Source organism: Vanellus vanellus (genome assembly GCF_965231255.1).
Source record: "Vanellus vanellus genome assembly, chromosome: 19".
NCBI classification, from domain to species: domain Eukaryota; kingdom Metazoa; phylum Chordata; class Aves; order Charadriiformes; family Charadriidae; genus Vanellus; species Vanellus vanellus.
The window spans coordinates 7,806,550-7,825,958 of record NC_138924.1 but is presented as its reverse complement, the minus strand read 5'-3'; the positions used below and the strand labels follow the sequence as shown (position 1 = coordinate 7,825,958).

At 40.5% G+C, this 19,409-nt stretch overlaps 1 protein-coding gene across 1 annotated transcript in view; it reads right to left on the bottom strand.

Annotated features, from left to right (window-relative positions):
* The window catches only part of TAOK1 (TAO kinase 1), a 37,464-nt gene extending 19,117 nt beyond the window's left edge, over positions 1 to 18,347 (bottom strand). Inside the window, exons 1-10 of the mRNA XM_082493108.1 lie at positions 18,169 to 18,347; positions 13,927 to 13,998; positions 10,838 to 10,939; positions 9,307 to 9,352; positions 8,297 to 8,393; positions 7,405 to 7,518; positions 6,526 to 6,617; positions 3,899 to 3,992; positions 2,432 to 2,513; positions 297 to 464 (exon numbers count right to left, since the gene is read on the bottom strand). Of these exons, the coding sequence (XP_082349234.1) occupies positions 297 to 464; positions 2,432 to 2,513; positions 3,899 to 3,992; positions 6,526 to 6,617; positions 7,405 to 7,518; positions 8,297 to 8,393; positions 9,307 to 9,352; positions 10,838 to 10,939; positions 13,927 to 13,998; positions 18,169 to 18,300 (999 nt within the window). The 5' untranslated portion in view covers positions 18,301 to 18,347. The remainder of the gene's footprint in view (positions 1 to 296; positions 465 to 2,431; positions 2,514 to 3,898; positions 3,993 to 6,525; positions 6,618 to 7,404; positions 7,519 to 8,296; positions 8,394 to 9,306; positions 9,353 to 10,837; positions 10,940 to 13,926; positions 13,999 to 18,168) is intronic.
* Positions 18,348 to 19,409: the final 1,062 nt, after the last annotated feature.

The following is a 19,409-nucleotide window of genomic DNA, read 5'->3' as shown; positions in this document are numbered from 1 at the left end:
TGCTGAAAGAGTCCTCATGAAGGCTTGTAAACAGGCAAAGAAAGCTGGGATTTACAGAACTGGAAGCTAACTGTTCAAGCACAAACACACGGCACAGCTTCTTGCCAGCACTAAGCATGTACCCCGTTTGTCCTTGTTTGTGCCTTGAGGTAGCGTTATTCCAAGCAGAGGGGAAGACGGAGTTTACAACCAGGTGTGTGAACAGCCTCCATTTGTTTTAGCAATATCCGAGTTGTGGATATTTAAATGACAGCATCATCCTCTGGTTCAGTGATGAAATCCAAAGTTTCTCTCACCTCCTCCTCCTCCTGTGTTTCGACTGCAGGGCCGTTGTGCGCCTCCTGGAAGAGGAGCTTCTTCATTTTACGATACTGCAGGTTGTCCAGTTCTCTCACTGCATCCTTTGTTCTCTGAATCAAGTCTATTAACACTGTCTCGGGCCGCTCCCGAAGAACAAACATGTGCTGTAGAACACGCAAATAGGTGAGTGACCTCTTATGCCTCCAGCGGACATGCTCCAAGCAGAAAATTATGAGCTCTAGTTTGGTTTTTTAGCTCTCTTCCCTGCACAGGAGGAGAATACTTCACAGCTTACATTGGCACTATTTTTACACTTCATGATCCAGATAGATTTCAGAATGATTGCTTTCTGATGGGAGACATCCACCAAGAAGTAAAGAGGTAAATAAACCCATAAATGTTATTTCACGTACCACGAAAATGGGCTCAGTTTAAACCTAGACTTCTTTGGATGCTGGGGTATTTAGAGACATTATCTACTTGTGGTTTAGAGGGGGAAGAGCAACAAAGAGCATATAAATGCCAAACGTGCGAGACTGGTTAAGTACCTCTAACCAAATGTTAATTAACTCATGAGCTAACTCGCACTATAAAACCCGTTTCCTTGTTCAGAAAAGCTTGAGAATCAAATATTTGGCATACAGCTCTGAGTCATAAAATAGGCTGTGAACCTTCAAGCCCGGTCCTAGAACAGTTAGCCACGTTATGCTCTTTTTTTGGAGATATGCACTGCAATTCACTGCAAAAGTGAAATCTTGCCGATGGCTGTCAGAAGCAGCTTTTGCAGTCTCCAGATGCAATGTGCTGTGCAAGCGTGAGTCATTATTAACACCACCGCTAGTTTCATTTTGTTCCTTAGGAGAACTGCATTGCCATTTCCAACGTGTCACATTCTCTACCTGTCCCTGTAAAGTGGCATGCAGCTGTTTCAAACTATAGATATAGAAGGAATACATTCACAAACGTTTAATTTCCATCAATGTTCTCTTTAATTGCAGCGCACTGCTCAAAATAAAACCAATCTGCAGAATTCTGAAATGGCAGGACTACACACCCACACCAAAACCTTTACTCAATAATTGCATTTACTTTCTGAATACACAGTTTTAGAAGAGGCAAAAGTCCTCAGAACCATTTATGTAAAAACATGCAGAAAGGTGATGATAAAATCTTCATAAATAGCATCCATTTCCCAGTAATGCAAAATTTTGGAAAAATCCACAATTTCCAAAACTGTGGAAAAAGCACAAACATGGCCAGGATAAAGATCCCCCAAAATAATGGCTCGAGCATTGTAAAGAGAACAAGTAGTTAGCAAAATTCTGAATGCCACTTGATGTCACAAAGGAAATTCACCAAAGTCACACTTAAAATAAAGCAGCTCTAACAACTAACTTATATGCGAATTGCCTTCACTTGAGAACACGTCAGCTTTTTGCAAGAATCTACCACATTGGCTTTGTTTCCAGACTAGAGCAAGGAAAATCAAGTATCTGCGGCATAGACAAGCACAAATGAAGAAAATAAAAAAAAAAAGGCTCAGAAATAAAGCAGGAGAAAACCTGCAGACAGCTGAGGCTTATTCATGTCAAGAAAAAGTATGGGGAAGAAAAACTGCTTTCCTCTGCCCCCTTTCCCCCAGGGATACTATTAGAACAGCGATTTTCAGTTCTGCATGTAAAGCACATAGGTGACGGGAGAGGATAAAATGCCTTTAGGGGTATATATAGCATAGAATAAAGAGGGAAGTAATGAAAGGTATTTGTTAACTAATGCACAGCAGTGCTGTCAGGATTAATTATAATCACTGGAAGGACAGACTGAGCTTAAGAAACTGAAACTCTCAACAGGTTGGTGGTCATCCAGTGTCACCTGCTGGGGCGTCCGTATATGATGAGACCAGGCTAGCTTGGAAAGTCACCCGGGGAGCCGCCCGAGACACTGCAAAGGGGCATGGAAGCTCAGACCGCCAACTCGGCACGCTCCACAGCACTCTCAGCTGAAAGGTGTTAGGGATAACGGGCAGAGAGCATCGTTAACCATAACCTAGTACAGTAGGTGAGACAGAAGAACATCACGGAGCATGGCCCCTTCTTAAAACCACGTGGAAAACAAGGACAAGCAAGCCAACCTTCAGAAGCTCCTCTGATGTAGGCCTGTCTTGAGGAATTTTCTGGAGGCAAGAATCTACGAAGTTTCGAAAATAATCAGACCTGCGGCAAAGAAAGTGGAAAAAAAACCCCAAACATCTGAGTTAACTATCTGGTTTAATTTTCAAAGTTAGTTACAAATCAAGGCATTCACACCTGGGCACTGCTAGCTGAGTGGGGAGAAACCACACAGACGCAGGACTGCGTGCTACAGCCTCTGACACCTCCAGTAAAGCCAAAGCCCACTGCTACTAGTAGATAGACCCCTTCACCCTCAGCTTCCAGACAAAATATTTCATTTAAAGAATGAAAAAATATGGGCGAATTCAAGAGGAAGGGAGGTTCGATATAAAAGGCAGACACCCATGTATCTCAGCATGAGCATCAATCCTGTCAAATTCTGTATTGCCCAAACTCTCCAAGGCCTAATCAGAGCCCCTGCCCCATCCCACCTCTGTGCGCAGATGTTTTATCCGCAAACTGTATTAATGCACAATTCCTGAAATGCCTTTGGCCCCTCAGATGCAGCTTCTACGCTATTATGCAATCTGTCACAAGTAAGACTTAAGGTCATGTTTTGTTTAGTAACTTCTCTCCTTCTGTAAGCTAAAATTCTGTATTTTGCCCTTTCTTTCTCCAAACACAGTTTTCAGAAGGGCAGAATTATACCCTGAAAACAGCAGCACATCAGTTGTACAGGTTTTATCCCCCCTCCCCCTTTCTCATCATGTAATGGGGGGTTTTGCTACTGCAATTTTTCAGTAAATTAAATTATTGCATTTTGGGGGAAGAAAAATGCATACAATGAGTTGAATGCTTTGTCAAGCACCAGGGTGTGAAATAGCTTAACCAGAAAACCTCAGAAGTAGAAAACAATTTCTGAAAATAAGGTACAATGTATCATGTCAGAGGCCTAAGACTATGGCTCAGAAAAACATAAGTAGGAAGTTTTTAACTTTTGAAATTAGTTTACTGTGTTGGCTGTTTCAAGAGACAGTTGCTGTGGCTGAGAGGCACAAAATGTCACTACTGTACTCGATTCCTCTGAAGTTTATGCCACAAACAGTTGCCACACACAAGTGGTGTCTTCATCTTGCAAAGCAATACTTCAACAAAACAAGATTTTGGAATTGACAGCATGGTTTGTGATTAAAAAACACTAAACCCCGCATTTATGGCTGGCCTGGAAGCTTCAAAAGTTTACTGACTGAATTTTTTGCAGGATCTTATGTTCTTCCAGCAGCATGTCCTGTTTCTGCTACATTCTAGAGTCTAAAATGCATATTTAGTAACTGGTCAATTTTGTATACAAAATGTACAGTGAATCTAATAAGAACCTTCCAGTTCACATCTTCCCAACAGGAATCCAGCCATTTCAAGAACTCAGCATGACAAAGCACTCCATTTACAGCAATTCCCTACAACATTCCTCCCTCCGTAATACTCACCATTCATTAGACTGTAGTGTAGGGGATTCATTCTGCGCTATGTGATATAAGGCACTCATTGCGTTCATATTAAACAAAGGAGGCTTCCTTTCCGCTACACACAAAAGAAAATATTTTTTATGTAGGGAGATAGTCTCATGGTTTTTGCTCTTTTTTTAGTTTACATCCCTTTAAAAAGAAAACCACATCGGCAGAATCACTATTGCCCGAACACGGAACCCCAAACCAACCCTACCCTGCAATCAGACAGATATGTTGGCGTATGTCCTATGCCATTCCAGAAGATGAAAGCACTTTGAAGATCAAATGTCTTGTCCTCTCGAGCTTTTAAATTACGTGGTTTATCATAGTTGAGTTCTCTGACTCATTTTAATGTACTAAAATAGGAGCAAGTTAACAGTAAGCTTTATACTCGGTGTTTAGCCACTACACATTCTTGGTTTCATACCCCCCACCTTTTTTTTTTTTTTTTTAACTACAGCTGCTAAAAAGCTAACAAATATTTAATTCTAACAGGACAGCAGTGATGAAGAAAAAGCTGGTTACAAGAACCATCAAATCACACTTAACTGACTAAGCACATGGGCAGGAAGTCAGTAACAGGCCAACTCTTTATACTATTTTAAGAGTTGCATTCTCTTTGGCTCTTCTCTCTCTTTCAAGCTTGTGTTACTCTTATAGACTGACACAGCATGAAAGCTTAATGAGGAAGGAGATGATCTCACTGTAACAACAAAATTGAAGCTTCATCAGAATGTTTATGGGGTAAACCTATTAAGCTCAGCCTCGCCATAAACATTCCAGAGAAGGTGGCCAGGCCAGGAGGACGCTCCTACACTAGCAAAAACGCAACAGAAAACTTTCCTTGCTGAATAAAAACCAAACAAGGAAAAAATTAATGCTAGCTTTCTTATTCTGCTTTTCAATTTTGAGTCAAATAGTAGCAGTAAGCGATGTATTAGAGATCACGGTTCACTTATGGCTATCACAGGATGGACTAAGCCCTACAAATTCCTCAGAACAGGTAAACTGAGGAGTTAAACCTTTCCTCAAACGTAGCATTTTACCTTCTCTGATCTGTCAGACAACTAGTTGCTGCTATCAAGTATCAGACTGATTATCCATTAAACTATTTTAACTGACCGTTCTCCATAGCTTTTTTTCCTCTCGTAACTCACCTGAATAAAAAAAGAAGTCTTCAGGAAACACTGAAACTGAGCCCTTAACGAGGCCATTGCTAAGACTAAGGGATAATTTGAAAAGACTACTAGGCATCTCATTTTTCTGCTTTCTTCCCATGCTTATTCAAACCAAGGCAAATGAGAGAACCACACCGACCCAGCCTACAATGCTCCACCATCCTGACCTAGTCTCACCTCCCACCACGCTAGAAGCTGTAGACAAAGCCTAACGCTTCATATTGCAAAAACGCAGCGTGCAGGAAGGCACCCGGGGGTGTGGTGGCCATGAGCTCACTGCATTCCTGGAACGCTGCAGCCAGCCAAGTCTCCTTACTCCACTCGGAGCAGGATTCTGTCATGACAGTCACACCCCTTCAAACTTGCTTTATATTGGCAACCAAAAAAATCTCTGCTCTGAAGAAAGAATCTATTTCACGTCCTGGAAAAAAATGAAGTTGACAGTTTGGAATGCCAGGCAGCATTTTTAGCTAAACTGTGCAGTTCACATGGATTAGCGTGTTCCTGAGAGCTCTCACTGCCCGGCCGGGCGGCTCCTCCACCGAGGTTGGTTTGGAGTAGAGCAATGAGATGTGACAAGGATGCTTAGGACAGCCTCAGGTGCAACAAGCAGCACTGAACCTTAGCATCCCGAGAAAAACAGACAGCTAAGTGCTTCTAGAGGGCTGGATCCTGACTAAAATCAGAGTCGTGCTGTGCATGGTCTTGTGCTTCAGCAAGTGTATTTTTGTTCCAAGAAAATACTACACGTTAAATTTAAACAGAATGCCATACGAACATAGTCCTTTTAAATTGACATTCTGCTGCAGGGAGTCTGTTGTAATGGCAGTGCCATCGTTTCTTTTGGGTTTGATTTATAGATTACCACTTCAAAACTGGATCATTCCATTTTATTTTTTTTATCTTAAAGAGATTTCCCGGCCAAATCTATTCACAAGTGACGACATACACTGAATACAGCTTTGAAGCTCTCCACTCTTCCCAAACCTCATTACTGCAGGACTTGTTAATATACCTTAAGTTTTCATGCAAACAATATCAACTTATACCACTAAATATATTTTCACATTGGCACTTTTAATAGTTCATTTCTAAAGCTGTTCAGCAAATAGACTGCTTTCCAGTTCAAAAGTTAACTGCCTCTCCCACAGAAGGCAAAACACCTTTAGTGACATAGTTTAGCTATTTTCTTTGTCTATATAACTTTTTTCTTTGGGTAATGAAAACACCAGTTCAATAAACATCAAATTGGAGACTTGGTCTTGAATTTGAGGCAGCACATACAACTCTTTTCTCTAAAATTCGAGTCCCAGAGAAACCAGGACAAGGAAGGAAGCATAGATCTTCCACACCATATTTAATACCTAGAATTTAGTCAGCTGAAATAACTCCATTTTATAATTTAAAAGAAAAAAACAACAAACTTACCTAACTCAATACAGGTAATTCCAAGAGACCAAACATCTACTTTGCCATCATACTGCCCTTCATCCATGGCTAAAATCACTTCTGGGGCCATCCTAAAACAGGAAATCAGTGCTCAAAATTCTGGGCAATGGAACACATTATGATCATCATCATCAGTATTTCAATGAAACGGGCTGTTTCGCTGATTTCAGCTACCACAAATAAATCATTTCCCAAGGTATCAGGCATGAACATGGGATACTGGGAACAAAGACCAGGCACCCACACCAGTACGAGCCTATACAGAGGCTGCGCGATGTTCTCCTGCGCTTTGCCCAGCTCTCCATTTACGAGTATCACCACCTTCTCGCCCTCCCACGTTTCCAATAGTTTAGCTGGCTGGCCAACTCTGGTGAAATAATTATAGCATGCAGTTGTGTAAACACCACAGATTAGGTGTAAGAGATCAAAAGCATACAAGGGATCTGCAAAGGGTTTTGTTCAATGAACCTGGCTTTTCCTATGAAAGAAAAAACACTTCAGTTATTTCAACAACCAGACGCGGTGACAACATACGAGTTGTTAAAACCACTGTGGGGAGTGATTAAAATATATTACAGGTGATTCGATCCCACCTCTACCACTTAAAGTCAGGATAAGTAGATCAACAAAATATGTTTATTATTTTTTGTGAACTACAAATACAAGGATTCACAGTTTCTTGACCTCAGAGCCTAATTACTATTTAATTTTTTTTTTTTTTTTTGCAAAGTACATTTTACCACTGCCACAACTGGAAGATTACAAAGGTAGCTCCAATAAAACCCAAGTATATTAAATACCCAAGAAATGATCCTTTTTTCTTCACAAAGCCAGAAATGCGTAAAACTCTTGGCTTACCAATATGGCGTCCCCACAAATGAGTTGGCAGGAGATGCTATGGAAGCAGACCCAAAGTCAGCAAGTTTCACCTGTCCTGGCTCTGTCAGCAGGATGTTTCCTGCCTTGATATCTCTGGTTATAGAATACAAATGTCAGTACTGTTCCTCTCCAAAAAAGAAAACCTTCTATAGGACTGACTACAAAACACACCAGTATTCACATGTTCAAGCTGCAGAATACCCTCATTTCCTCCTAATACAAAATCTTTAACCTTTAGGTTAATAGCTTAACAAGGCCCTTGGATCTTAGAATCCAGTTTGTCTTAAAAATCAACTTAAAATGGCACACCTGGGTAAGCTTCGTATACAGTTCAGCAAAACCTTCTGGACCAACTACGTCCTTTATAAACATTTTTCAGAAAGTCCTAATAATGTAACTATTCAAACCCTCCATCCTACTGAAATGCAGCAGGTACTTCAAACACAAAGAACATTCGCATCCCATACTTACTGTGTGCTTCTCAACGCGTGTGTTCGTGTAAAAATAGTTTTCCAAGTATTAGCGCTCCCCCCCCGCCCCAGCAATCTTTGCCTTGCTACAAGCCATTTCGGTGAACTCAGCCTGCCTTGCTATTCACTGCTTCAGGGGACAATCAGCATCGTATCAACTATCGAAAAGCTTAGCGGATTCAAAGCAATTGTGCAGAAATGAACACCGGCTGTAAGAGATGGGGCATAAGGAGACACACGGCTTCCTGGTATTTGACTGCTATAAATCGCTAGTTTGGGAGCGTACAGACACTGCAAAAAAAAACCCTCTCTGCTTACAAATATTAAATTTGGGATGAAGGGGATACAATCAAAGCCAATTACCTGTAAGTGTGTGAGACAGCAAAAGCATAACCACTTACCTATGGATCATATTGTGAGAATGCAAGTATGCTAATCCCTGGAGAGCACCATGGGTAATTGCTGCTATTTCCACTTCTTGCAATGGCTTTTTATGAACTTAAGGAAAGAATTTATTTGAAATTCAATATTAAAGAAAACAATGCAGTTTGCAGCATGCAAGCGAGTACTGTTAACAATGTAAACAGAGAGAAAATACCCAAACTTCAGTTTTACTAGGTTCGTATGAGAAGCAAATGTAAAAATAGTTCACAGCGTAGAGTACATTCTATAATCAGATGTAATCTTCTAACCATAAACAGCAGCTATTTACTATCAAAAAGAGACTACTTTGCAACCATAAACTACATTTCTGTCAGTTCTGTGCCATTCTCCCAAACACCTATTTGAGACTCAATATTCAATTTTCCATTAATGATGCTAAATCCCAAACCCTACAACTTTACGACAGTTCACACATGAATAAATAAACTGTAGCAATACAGATAACTCTCCGGCAGCTCAGCCTTTTGTCCTGAAATGCTTCTGGCAAGGAAAGGAGATGAGCAACTTACTGGCCACACATATATCTTCAAAGAAAGTTCACTTCAAGAAGCCTGACAGAAAAACGACCATTTAACAAAAGACCTCATCCAGCAAAACCCTAATACTGCTGCAGCGCTATTTTAGTAAACAGGCCTACAGTTGTTAGTAAGCGTTAGGATCAACAGCAAGAGTTTTCAGAAATAAATCTTGCACTGTCATGACAGGAGAACCTAAAACTCAGAAGAAAATAAACAGCTGACTGACAGCTTTAAAATAATACGAACCAAGGAGAAACTAGGCACCCAGGAAAGCCGACATTCTACAGAAAAACCATTACAGCCACGCACGAATCTGCAAAACCGCAACTGTTCACACACGCTCTGCCCCCAAATAAAACCATAAACTCGAGGACAATTCTGTGGTGCTGTAACTTCCTACTGCAGTACTATACTTTTGACTTTCAATCAAATAAACGCGTGTGACCTACCTTCTAGTAAGTCTGATGCTGATCCTAAACAATATTCCATAACAAGCTGTATGGGAAGAAATCAAAACCGTTGTTAGAAAATCTCTAATAGTAAATGCATGTTTTCTAGATACCTATGGAGATACCTGTAGAGAAATCTATAAATAATCACTGCTGCATACAATGCAGACTGCCATAACAAAACAAGTATCGCTCATAACGTAAGCCCCATCCTGGCACTGTCACACTGATCCCTCCCACAAGGACAGCTTGAACTGGAATTAGGATAGCTTTCCTGTGCAAGACACCGAGCAACAAAACTTGTAAGGAGCACAAAAGCATATTCATAACCAGTTATGTATTGTACTACATATCTTATTTTATATGCACGTACTTAACAGGAATATTAAATTGCACTTAACAAGCTTATCAGAGTATTAAAAGGCTATTTAGGGATTTACTTAAGATTTCGTCCCAGTCAGATTTCAAAAAAAGAAACTAAAACTTTGTCCTACAGGTTTACTGACACTAACACATGAACAGCACCTACAATTTAAGCTATTATTTCAACAATATGATTTCTTTAGTATATCGTACTACATAAACTTTGTCAATGAGAAGTGTCACATCATGGTTTTCGTTTGACAAAATTCTTCCCCTGCATAGCCTATCACATCTACTCCCCCCCCCCCCCCCCATTTTTATGCTCACAGACTCAAATAAACCAAATTTAGTCTGGCAAGTTTGGGGTTTTTTGTTTAAATCAAATGTATGAAATTAATTAGGAGATGACGGCCAGAGATAAAACTACCTAGTTCATTTTGTCACCTGAACACACACACAAAAATGACAACAATATACACCAGAAGAATTTAGTAAAATAATAGAAATACTAACTACTCAAAATATACTTTAACTATAAACATAGGCCTTATCACTCTGAGAGCGAAGAGTGCCTGCACAATATGCTGTTGATTTCAGTACTTAGAAGGGGCCCAGCTAAGCAGCAAAGTTACGGAACAAAATTGGTCCCATTTTACCTCAAACCAGGACAAGTACAATTATCAGTAGCATTTCTAACCTACTCCATTAAAGTACAACTGAACACTTACTTCTGGAACATATTCAGTTAAGCTGCAAAGTACTCAGTGGCACACCAAACATGTCGTTAAGTGACCTGCAAGTATCTAATAAAGTTGCCATAGTTGACTCCCAGGCAGCACAAGTGAAATTCTCACCTTTCCTTACAGCAAGAAGCGACGGATAAATTTGTTGCCCCCCCTCCCCCTTATTATTTAATTCAAATAGTGCATGAAACTAAATACACTAGAACAGCACAATCACCTCACTCTGCAAGCAAAAGGGAGAATTTCCCAAAATCTTATTTCCAAAAAACTATATTCAGTTTTGCTGAGCACCTGTAAAGTCCTTGGCTATTCCCGTCTGAGTTTGTGCAATGCGAGTGCCCGGGTGCCTCTCGAAGGCCAGCTGGAGATATTTTAAAGCGCCCTTAACCAAAGCAAGAGAAACGCAGACTGGAGCAGATGCTTACCCATGCTGTATGCTCCCGCAAATAGCAGCCTTTGTATTCTATACTGTTAGGGTGTTTTATTCTTTGGAGGAACTTGACTTCCTTAATAATATCCTGCCATTTCTGTAGAAAATAAAAGGAATAGAAAGACTTTATAAAACCGTTACCTTTTTTTGGTTGTTGTTAAGTTACTATGTCATTTAACTATTTTAAGAGGCAAAAACATCTTGAGGTTCCAAATCAAAATAAATTTTCATCAACACCATGATATTCGTGGCTTAACTCTTCAACAGATCTACAAAATAAGAAGTTGATCGATTAGGCTGTATGGGAAGGGTCTAAGGGTCTCTCATCAATGTAATACTATATATTTATATGTATGCATAGGATATACCGGTAAACACTTAATATCCAAGCCAAGTCCTTAAAAAAAGAAGCAATCCTTTTTAGGGGACATCATTTCTCTTGTCAAATCAAACAAACATCCCAACCTGAAAGAGATGTGGCTGGTAAGTGTCCTTCAGCAGGATCAGCCCTCTCTCACTTAACTCTTGTAGCTATAGAGACCTATCCCTACTAGTAACTATATTACAACTGGATGAGACTCCATTTATCAGCCACCAAAAATCTTGACTACATTCTTGATAATGATTCTCCAGGACTAGTTTAGTTTTTACAAGGACGGATTTAAAATGAGTTACCTAATAGATAAGGGAATGGTTCTGCAGGACTAAAAGAATAAACAAAAAGCAAAATCCAAGTTTATATATAATAAGGGGAGCTTTGTCAGTGCAACTTTAAAGTAGAGAAGAGGCCACAACGTCATGTTCCACTGTGTGCCCAGGCACTGCCACTGCTCCCCTCGGAGGAAATCACCGAGTCCTCCCATTTGCTGCCCACCCGCACCTCTGCAGGCAAGAGAGGCAAAAGCTCGTAAGAGCAACAGCAAAACTACAACTACCGGAAAAGATTTTCAAAAGCAAACAGAGTAGCTGGAACCGTTTAAGTATGCAGACATCAAGACGACAGTGTTGATGCTGAAAATGTTTTTGAGAAAGCATATCAGTTCTGAAGTTAATCAGAGGTAGAGAAACCTCACCAAAAGGTTCAAAAGCTGTTTTTCAGGCCCTTTTAATCTCTCGGCACACATTCCTTCAGGTGTATGTATGCGGCGAGGATTCACAGATGGACAGAGGTCCCACATACCCAAATGCTTTGGAAAACATGTACAACACCCAAATCCTCCTCAATAAAAATTTTAGGGTTAGAGAAACAAATGAAACCGGGGAACATGGTAGCCACAAGCAGGGCAGCTTATTGACTAAGCATTTCTCAACACCAGAAACCTCATGAAAATGACATCAGTGCTGCTATACTAACATAAACTCCCTCACTGACACCCTCATTCCAGGCACAGGAACAACTTCCATGCCTTTTACCTTTAGCCTCAAAGGCTTTGAGGTACTAAGAAATAAAAGTCAAACCAAGAAAGCACCGCACTAAACTTCTATATTGGGAAGAGAGATGCGATATATTAGTCAAGGCATATTCATGATTTCCTGCATTAAAAAAAGCTTTGAGATCACATTAAGAGCACAGTACTATGTATTTCCATGGTTTTTAATATATTTTTAGAATAAAATATGTCCTTATTTTAGAGAATAATTGTTCCCACCAATGATAAAATCTTGTTATGGAACCAAAGTAAATATAAATGATAACAGAATGCTCGTAATCAATTTTCTTTACCTAGGCTTGAGCATAACTCTAGCAAACTTCTGAACAAAACAAATAAATATAGAAGTAAAATAGAAAGTCTTTTAATCCTGGTCTTATTACTTTCTTCAAAATAAAGAAACATATGCATTGAAGACAAACAAAAGCTATTTCTGATGCATGCACAGTTTGTTTCATTCATGTGAATAGAGTATTTATAGCTCACAGTAATTAAAACAGTAGGACAAGTAGTAAGTACAAATTATTCTTTCATCAGTACACAGTTAAACAAGTCACCGCAGTGACAAAATAGAAACACACATAGCAAATTTAACTATGAAGCTAGAATTTAGGACTGCTGGAGAGACACTGCCACCTCTACCTCCTACACAGACACATACACACACAGAGAAAGGAAGGAATAGCTCAGCCCCTTGTAGCGCAGATGATCAATACCCAAAAGGCAGGCACAGAAACCCAGGAGCTGTTAGTCAAACTCATGGGAGCACGACTGCTTCTAAGACTGGAATATAGAGAACGGAGGGAGGGAACCATAAACGCCTCGAACAACATGGTTACAATAAATACTTCTGTTGAAAAGTCATGCCACGAGTTGATAGATGTCGTTTACCAGAAATAATACCAAATCAGCTGTTTGCTTCATGTTGGGTTTTTCAAGAATCTGTATTAGCACTTAAACATTTCAAGTATAAAATCAATTATCTCTGTTAAGCGTCCTAGGGAAAAAACACATCTGGGGTGGCCACGAAAACACTTAACGTTTAAATCTCAGAGGCCTACTTTTACAGACCTCCCTGCAAAGACTGCCTTAATCCCTAGCTCTGGCAGTTCTTCCGTAATTATGCTGCTGTTCAGATTTTCACACTCGTTCATTCACTGCTGTTTTGCTTTTGTTTTAGCTCCTCATCAGCACAGTCATTCCAGGGAAGGACGCATTCTGCCTTACTGCTTTGTATAGGGAAAATTCCCCCTGAATCTTTCACTGCTGCATCCATTGCTATTATTCCTTTATCCAGAAACAACATGGTTATTTTAAAAGGTATTTAAAATGGAATGTTTAAGGGCAACAAGACATACTGACGTGCAAAACTACCAGTTTTAATTTTCTTTTTTGCTTTCTACACATTTATGTGATTCCATAAAAGAGCCCATTCTGTCTAGAAGCAGAGAGTCTTATCCATCTTTTCCAGGAGCAGATTAGGCAGAAATACACTGTGAGCAGTCAACTAATTTGTATTGTTTACACAGTACCCTCGTTCACCTTTACAGTTACAGGAAAGATCTCTCTCGTTGTAACCCAAGCTAATTAAAATCGTCCCATATAATAAGTATTTGCAATGGTCAATATTTAATAAGCAACATGTTCTACATACCTCATTGGACTGCTTCCCACTATATGACATTTTCTTGATGGCCACCACTTCATTGGTGCGCACATCACGTGCCTGTAACATGAAAACACGATGCATCAGTTTCTTCAGATCCTGATTTCCCATAAGATGTAAACCAAACACACTAAAAAAAAAATCTTTATCCATTAGTTAACTTTTGCAGAGAGATAAGCCAAAATATCTTCCAAGGGGTGCGACTGCTGCATCTATTAGAAATTTCCTTGCAAAGTTAACGACCATCCTCCTTTTTGTCAGACAAGGTATGACATTTTTCCACGCTCAGCATCCAGCAAGTCTCTGCAGGAGTCGAGTGCTGTCACTTCTAAACTGAAAATCATAGCTTATAAAAGCAGCTCTGATTCAAGTAGAACAGATTTTCCCTAAATCAACTTCTCTCCCTGCCCAGGTCCATTCCCAACAAATCAGAAGCAAAGCTCAGCCTTCTTATTCCATTCCAAATATAAGCACCCATGTCACAGGATGAGCAGGAGATACCTGCTCCAGACACCGGCAGCTTTCTCCCCAGTGCTCCCACAAATTAGCTATTGTGTCTTAAAGGAAGGCAGATGATAGAGAGAGAGACGGTGGCAATCTGAGAGCCATCCTCAGATTCCCGTCCAGACTTTCACTTTCTCAGTCCAATAATATTATTATTTCCACTGCACTATGAAGGTACATGGTTTTTCCCAGTTCAAAGGCAGACTGCCAGACTTCAGACAGCAATCCAAGATAAGACTAGACGAGAAGTTTTGTTTAATTTAGCACCCAAGCAATGGCTGTTTCCCCTTGCAGGAGAAGAGGCAGCACTGCTCCACCGGGCAGGGAGGATGGCTCCAGCCAGGACCCCGGCCTCTCCTCCGTTAAGGATTTCAGCAGCAGGGGAGGGCGGGGGAAGAAAAGACCTCCAAGTCTCTCTGATAAGAATAATCGACTTGGATACGAAGCCAAAGGATATAAATCAAAATAATGTGCACCACAGCATTCACTGATGACTGATGAAAATGCTGATTTTTAATATATTTGTACTATTATCAAGCACAGCCTATCAGAACATGGATTAATGAAGTACTGGGACTCTGCCTTTTGTAAAAAGGTTTTTCAGTCATGTTTTAATTCTGTCGTTCATTAAAAAGATTCCCAGAATTCCCTGTCAATCTTTAGTTCAACCAGTTATAAGCTTGAACCAACACTATTTTTAGGGTTTTTTTTCCTGTTTGAGAGGATCTTTCCTACTGTCTCACTGATATTAAAGTATCTCTAAGGTTGGGAGGGGACATGAATATTTTTGGGGTTTTTGAGACAAAAAAAGGAAGAATAAAATTCCGTTTCCTAAATCTTGAGTAATTAGTGACAATCTCTGAAACATTCAAATCAGTGAAGAACTGCAATAAAACAGGCAAGCAAAATACTAGAGTAGAGCAGAAGGAACACAGCTCTAACAAAAGAGTGGGTTATTCTTCTGCTCCATCTGCAGTGTTCCAGTGTAGTAGGCTTCCTGTGTCAAGCGAAAGCTATTATTACACTGCAGAGCAGGGAGTAGGGTAAGGATAATACCAAAATGATTCAGAGGTGCCAGACTTGCAGTTTCTAAGAAACTAAAACCATGAGGTGAACCAGCAAAATTCATGTCAATTATGAAAGAAAAAAAGATATTTTCTGCCACTGCAGGATGTAACAGAAACAAAGAAAGAGAAAAGAGTGAACACTCTCAGCCAGTTATCACGTAAGATAAATACATCATCCCTTCTTGGGGTCACTGCTAAAAGGAAAGAAAGGTAGGTACAACTAACAACGAAAGATTAAACTGCATTTTAAAGAAGGCAGGGGGAGATTTCAGGATTATATGGATTTTTCTACTTGTTAATTACTCCCACATCTATTCATCATCAGGCTGTATGCAATGAAAGCAGACTGGTGGTCGGGAGGCTGTGTATTGGAAAACCCAAGCAAGCAACCCCTGATCGCGTTTGCCAAACGCCCACAGTCCGTCATCGCTACAGTGGCGCTAGGAGAGAGAGAACCATCACAGCGCACACCCCTTGAATGTTACAATCATGAAGTTTCATTTGCTTTTTCAGTTTCCTTGTGACCTTGAATAATTGAAAAAAGACAGTTCCTAGACAAGAGCCACGAAGATGTTACAAGACCAGCTAACTTAAACAATCCAAATGAACGAGGCTTGTTTTATGGCAGACGTTTATGCGCACATATCCTGCTTTCCTCCAAAAACTCCACACAAAAGGATCAACATCTGGTGACCAGAGTAACTTCAGCAGTGATACAAGCAAAGCACGAGCAAAGAAAAGGTGGCGTATGTCATCAGCTTTGGCAGTACGCTTTTAAGCGGTTAACTACAATCCAAAATTACATTGATTAGAGAAAGTTTAATCGTTTGCATTAGCAGAATCAAAATCTTGTTGAAGAAACTTAAGCGAAGTTCTTTCCCTAGCTTTACAGAGGAATAAAGGACCCAAGACATACACTCCTCTACTGTCGTTCTTTATGCTTACTTAATTTGCACTGAATTTCTCCCTCCATGTTGCCTTTCTCATCTTTTGGCTCTCTGTGTGAGGTATGGAGTACATTATACGAAACAGTTTCAGATTCAAGATCTTAGACCTGCTACTAGTAAAAAGATACTGTAATATAAGACAAAACTTACAGGTTAAAACTTTGTAACACAGAAATAACAACAGCATATATTCTTTGTTGGAAACTCCTCTTAACTGAGGAAAATAAAGCCCCTAAAGGGGTTGGAGTGGTGCAGTGCACTGCTTACACTTGTGTTTTTGCGAGTGCCAAATTAGATGTACTTTCTTTCAAAGCAGCACAATCCAAACACGATCAAGTAATGGCACTCCTTAGTGAATAAATACCAACCTATAATGAATTGGTAGTCCACAATGGTGGGGAAAAAAAAGAGAAAGAAGGGCCTAGAAATTAATGACCTCTTATTTTCGATCTCCTTGCAGAAGGAGCTGGTAATGGGCACTCAGCCCTTACCACAACTACAAAGTTCAAGCAGTTTTACAAACGCTACGGCAGCAGCTTCTTGCTGATGTTTGGGAATGCTGTTAGCACACCGCTTGCAGGTTACCCCTAGCTGTATGCTGGTTTTCCGTACGCGCATGGTTCATGCACGTCTCTAGAAGATACAGCATTCCTGAAAGACTTCAATAATATTTCCACGTAGCAGGAAGACAGATTTCTCAGTTCCCTCCTTTTATATCCACTCGTTAACCAAAGGGAGTAAATGAGATGAAGTAAAGGCTGCAGGTGAGTACTGTTTCGTTAGAAAACACTTCCTCCCCCAGATCCGTTCCCAGACAGTGGTGGCTCATAGTTTTAAGCAGGGAACAAAATTAAGAAGCTTTTCCTAATTAGTTCATCTGTGCTGCATTAAATTTGTGCTGGAAGGTTCCCAACATGGTCTGCTGCAATTATTAACAATGAATAGGCATCTCATAAAATACTGACACAAATGGCTTTCTGAAGGAAAATTGGCAGGTTTGGCCACACCTCCTACAATTATAAATGTGAAAAGGTTGTCTGAGGAAAATGTTTTTTTAATGAAGGCCTCACAGCGTGCACTTCAGTTAACATACAGCAACCTGCAAATGAGGTTACCGTGAGACATCCCACCTCTGGTTGAGCTATACAAGCAGTCTGGGGAAAATTCTGCTGTCCAGACGTTCATGTCAAATAAGTTTTATGCAGATGAAGACTGGGATTCTTGCCTGCAGTAGGGAAGGATGTGACAGAACAAATGACAACAAAAGCACCAACATTCAGGTGTCAAACACAAAGAATGGCTTTAAGGGAGCCTGAGGGTACGGAGGAAGGGAGAGAGAACTCTCTCAAGGGACAAGAGATAAGGCGATGATCAGACCAAGAGAACTGCATTGCCAGTCAGAATCAATGGAGCAGAAGTCCATGGTTTAATTTGCAGATAAACCCCTGCTTGCAGCATAACCATGCACCTAAAGCACCAGGCATGGGCCACATTGACGGGTTTTCTTGTCGGTTTGTATGCAACTTACAGATACTGCAAGTCTGTGAATGGAATGAGACTGTACAGACACAAGAAAACATCTCTGCCCCAAACACCATATGAAAAGATTCACAGTAGTTTCTTTTCCTCAATATGTTCAAAAAAAGTCTATGTTCACAGTTTAAAGGTAAAAAGAGACACAGCTAAAATTCACAAGTCACAGAGCTACTTACAAAATAAACTGCTCCGAAGCTTCCATGGCCAATCTCTCGGAGATCTGTGAAGAGCTTTTCTGGATCTTCTTTGAAGAAGAGCTCTGCAATTTCTGGGTCCTTCAGGCTGCCCGCTCGGCTGGTTGATGGCATCCTGCTGGGCAGTTAGCCGACCGACTATCTGGGTTTAAAGTGCTGCCTCAACCCTTGGTTCATCTGTATGAATGGAGCCTCTTCAGCATGGATTACTGCAAGAAAAAGATTGGAATCCTTCACTGATTATCCTCTCCTCAAAGAGCCAGAAACAAAGCTACAGCAGAGCAGCTTTCACTTCTTCCCGAGCAAGCATCCCTGGTGCATGAAGCAACGCAACCTATCTGCTGGGATAATGTCACAGTCCCACTGTGACACCAGTCAAGCATTTCTACAGAACACAAACCAAAACCAAGACACAAAATGAGACACGTTCCATGCTCCAGCCTCTGCTCAGTCACCTGCAGAGAGGTCCACAGAATCTCCCTGACCCACAGCGATAACCAGGTTGTCACTAGCGAGCCCGCATTCCCTTGACACCCTCCCTCTGAAGAGTTACATGCACTATGTCTTAAAGTATTGTTTGAACTTTGTGCAGTGAATGACACAATTGCATATATATACACATCTATCTCATGGTCCTTGCAAGACAAGATATATGGTACAAGTATGATGTGTACGAACCACTGTTGCCATTTACTAATCTGTATTTACATTTTTTTAATTCAGCTCAGTATTTTTTTCTTCTGCAATTGTACTCCAGTTAAGAAGCAGCCAGTGACCAATTTTTATTCATTTCAGCATGCACAGAGACTCCTCTACAGCTTCTCCTTCCACAACTCAGTCAGTCATGGTTTTTTTTTTCCTCTTATCTAAATTTATAAGCTCTATCTTAAAGTGCCTGCTCTTCAGAGCCTTATTCGCAACCCCCTTCTTTAGAGGAACAGCATCCAAGAGACACCCACTTCCACACACGACACATGCCTTTCTGCTCTGCTTAAGCAGATGCAAACATACATTTTAATTGCAATATCCCAAGATAGAGCCATCTACAATAGCCCACTGGCAAACCCCTTCTTCAGAGGAACTTGCAACTTCAGGTGCCATTGGGAATATACGAAACCTTTTCTGCTTGCACGTGCATTTGCTTTCATTTACACAAAGCGTGTCTTGGAATCTACCCAGAATGAAAGTATACTTTCAAGTTGTGCCGAAATCTTACTGTGTCT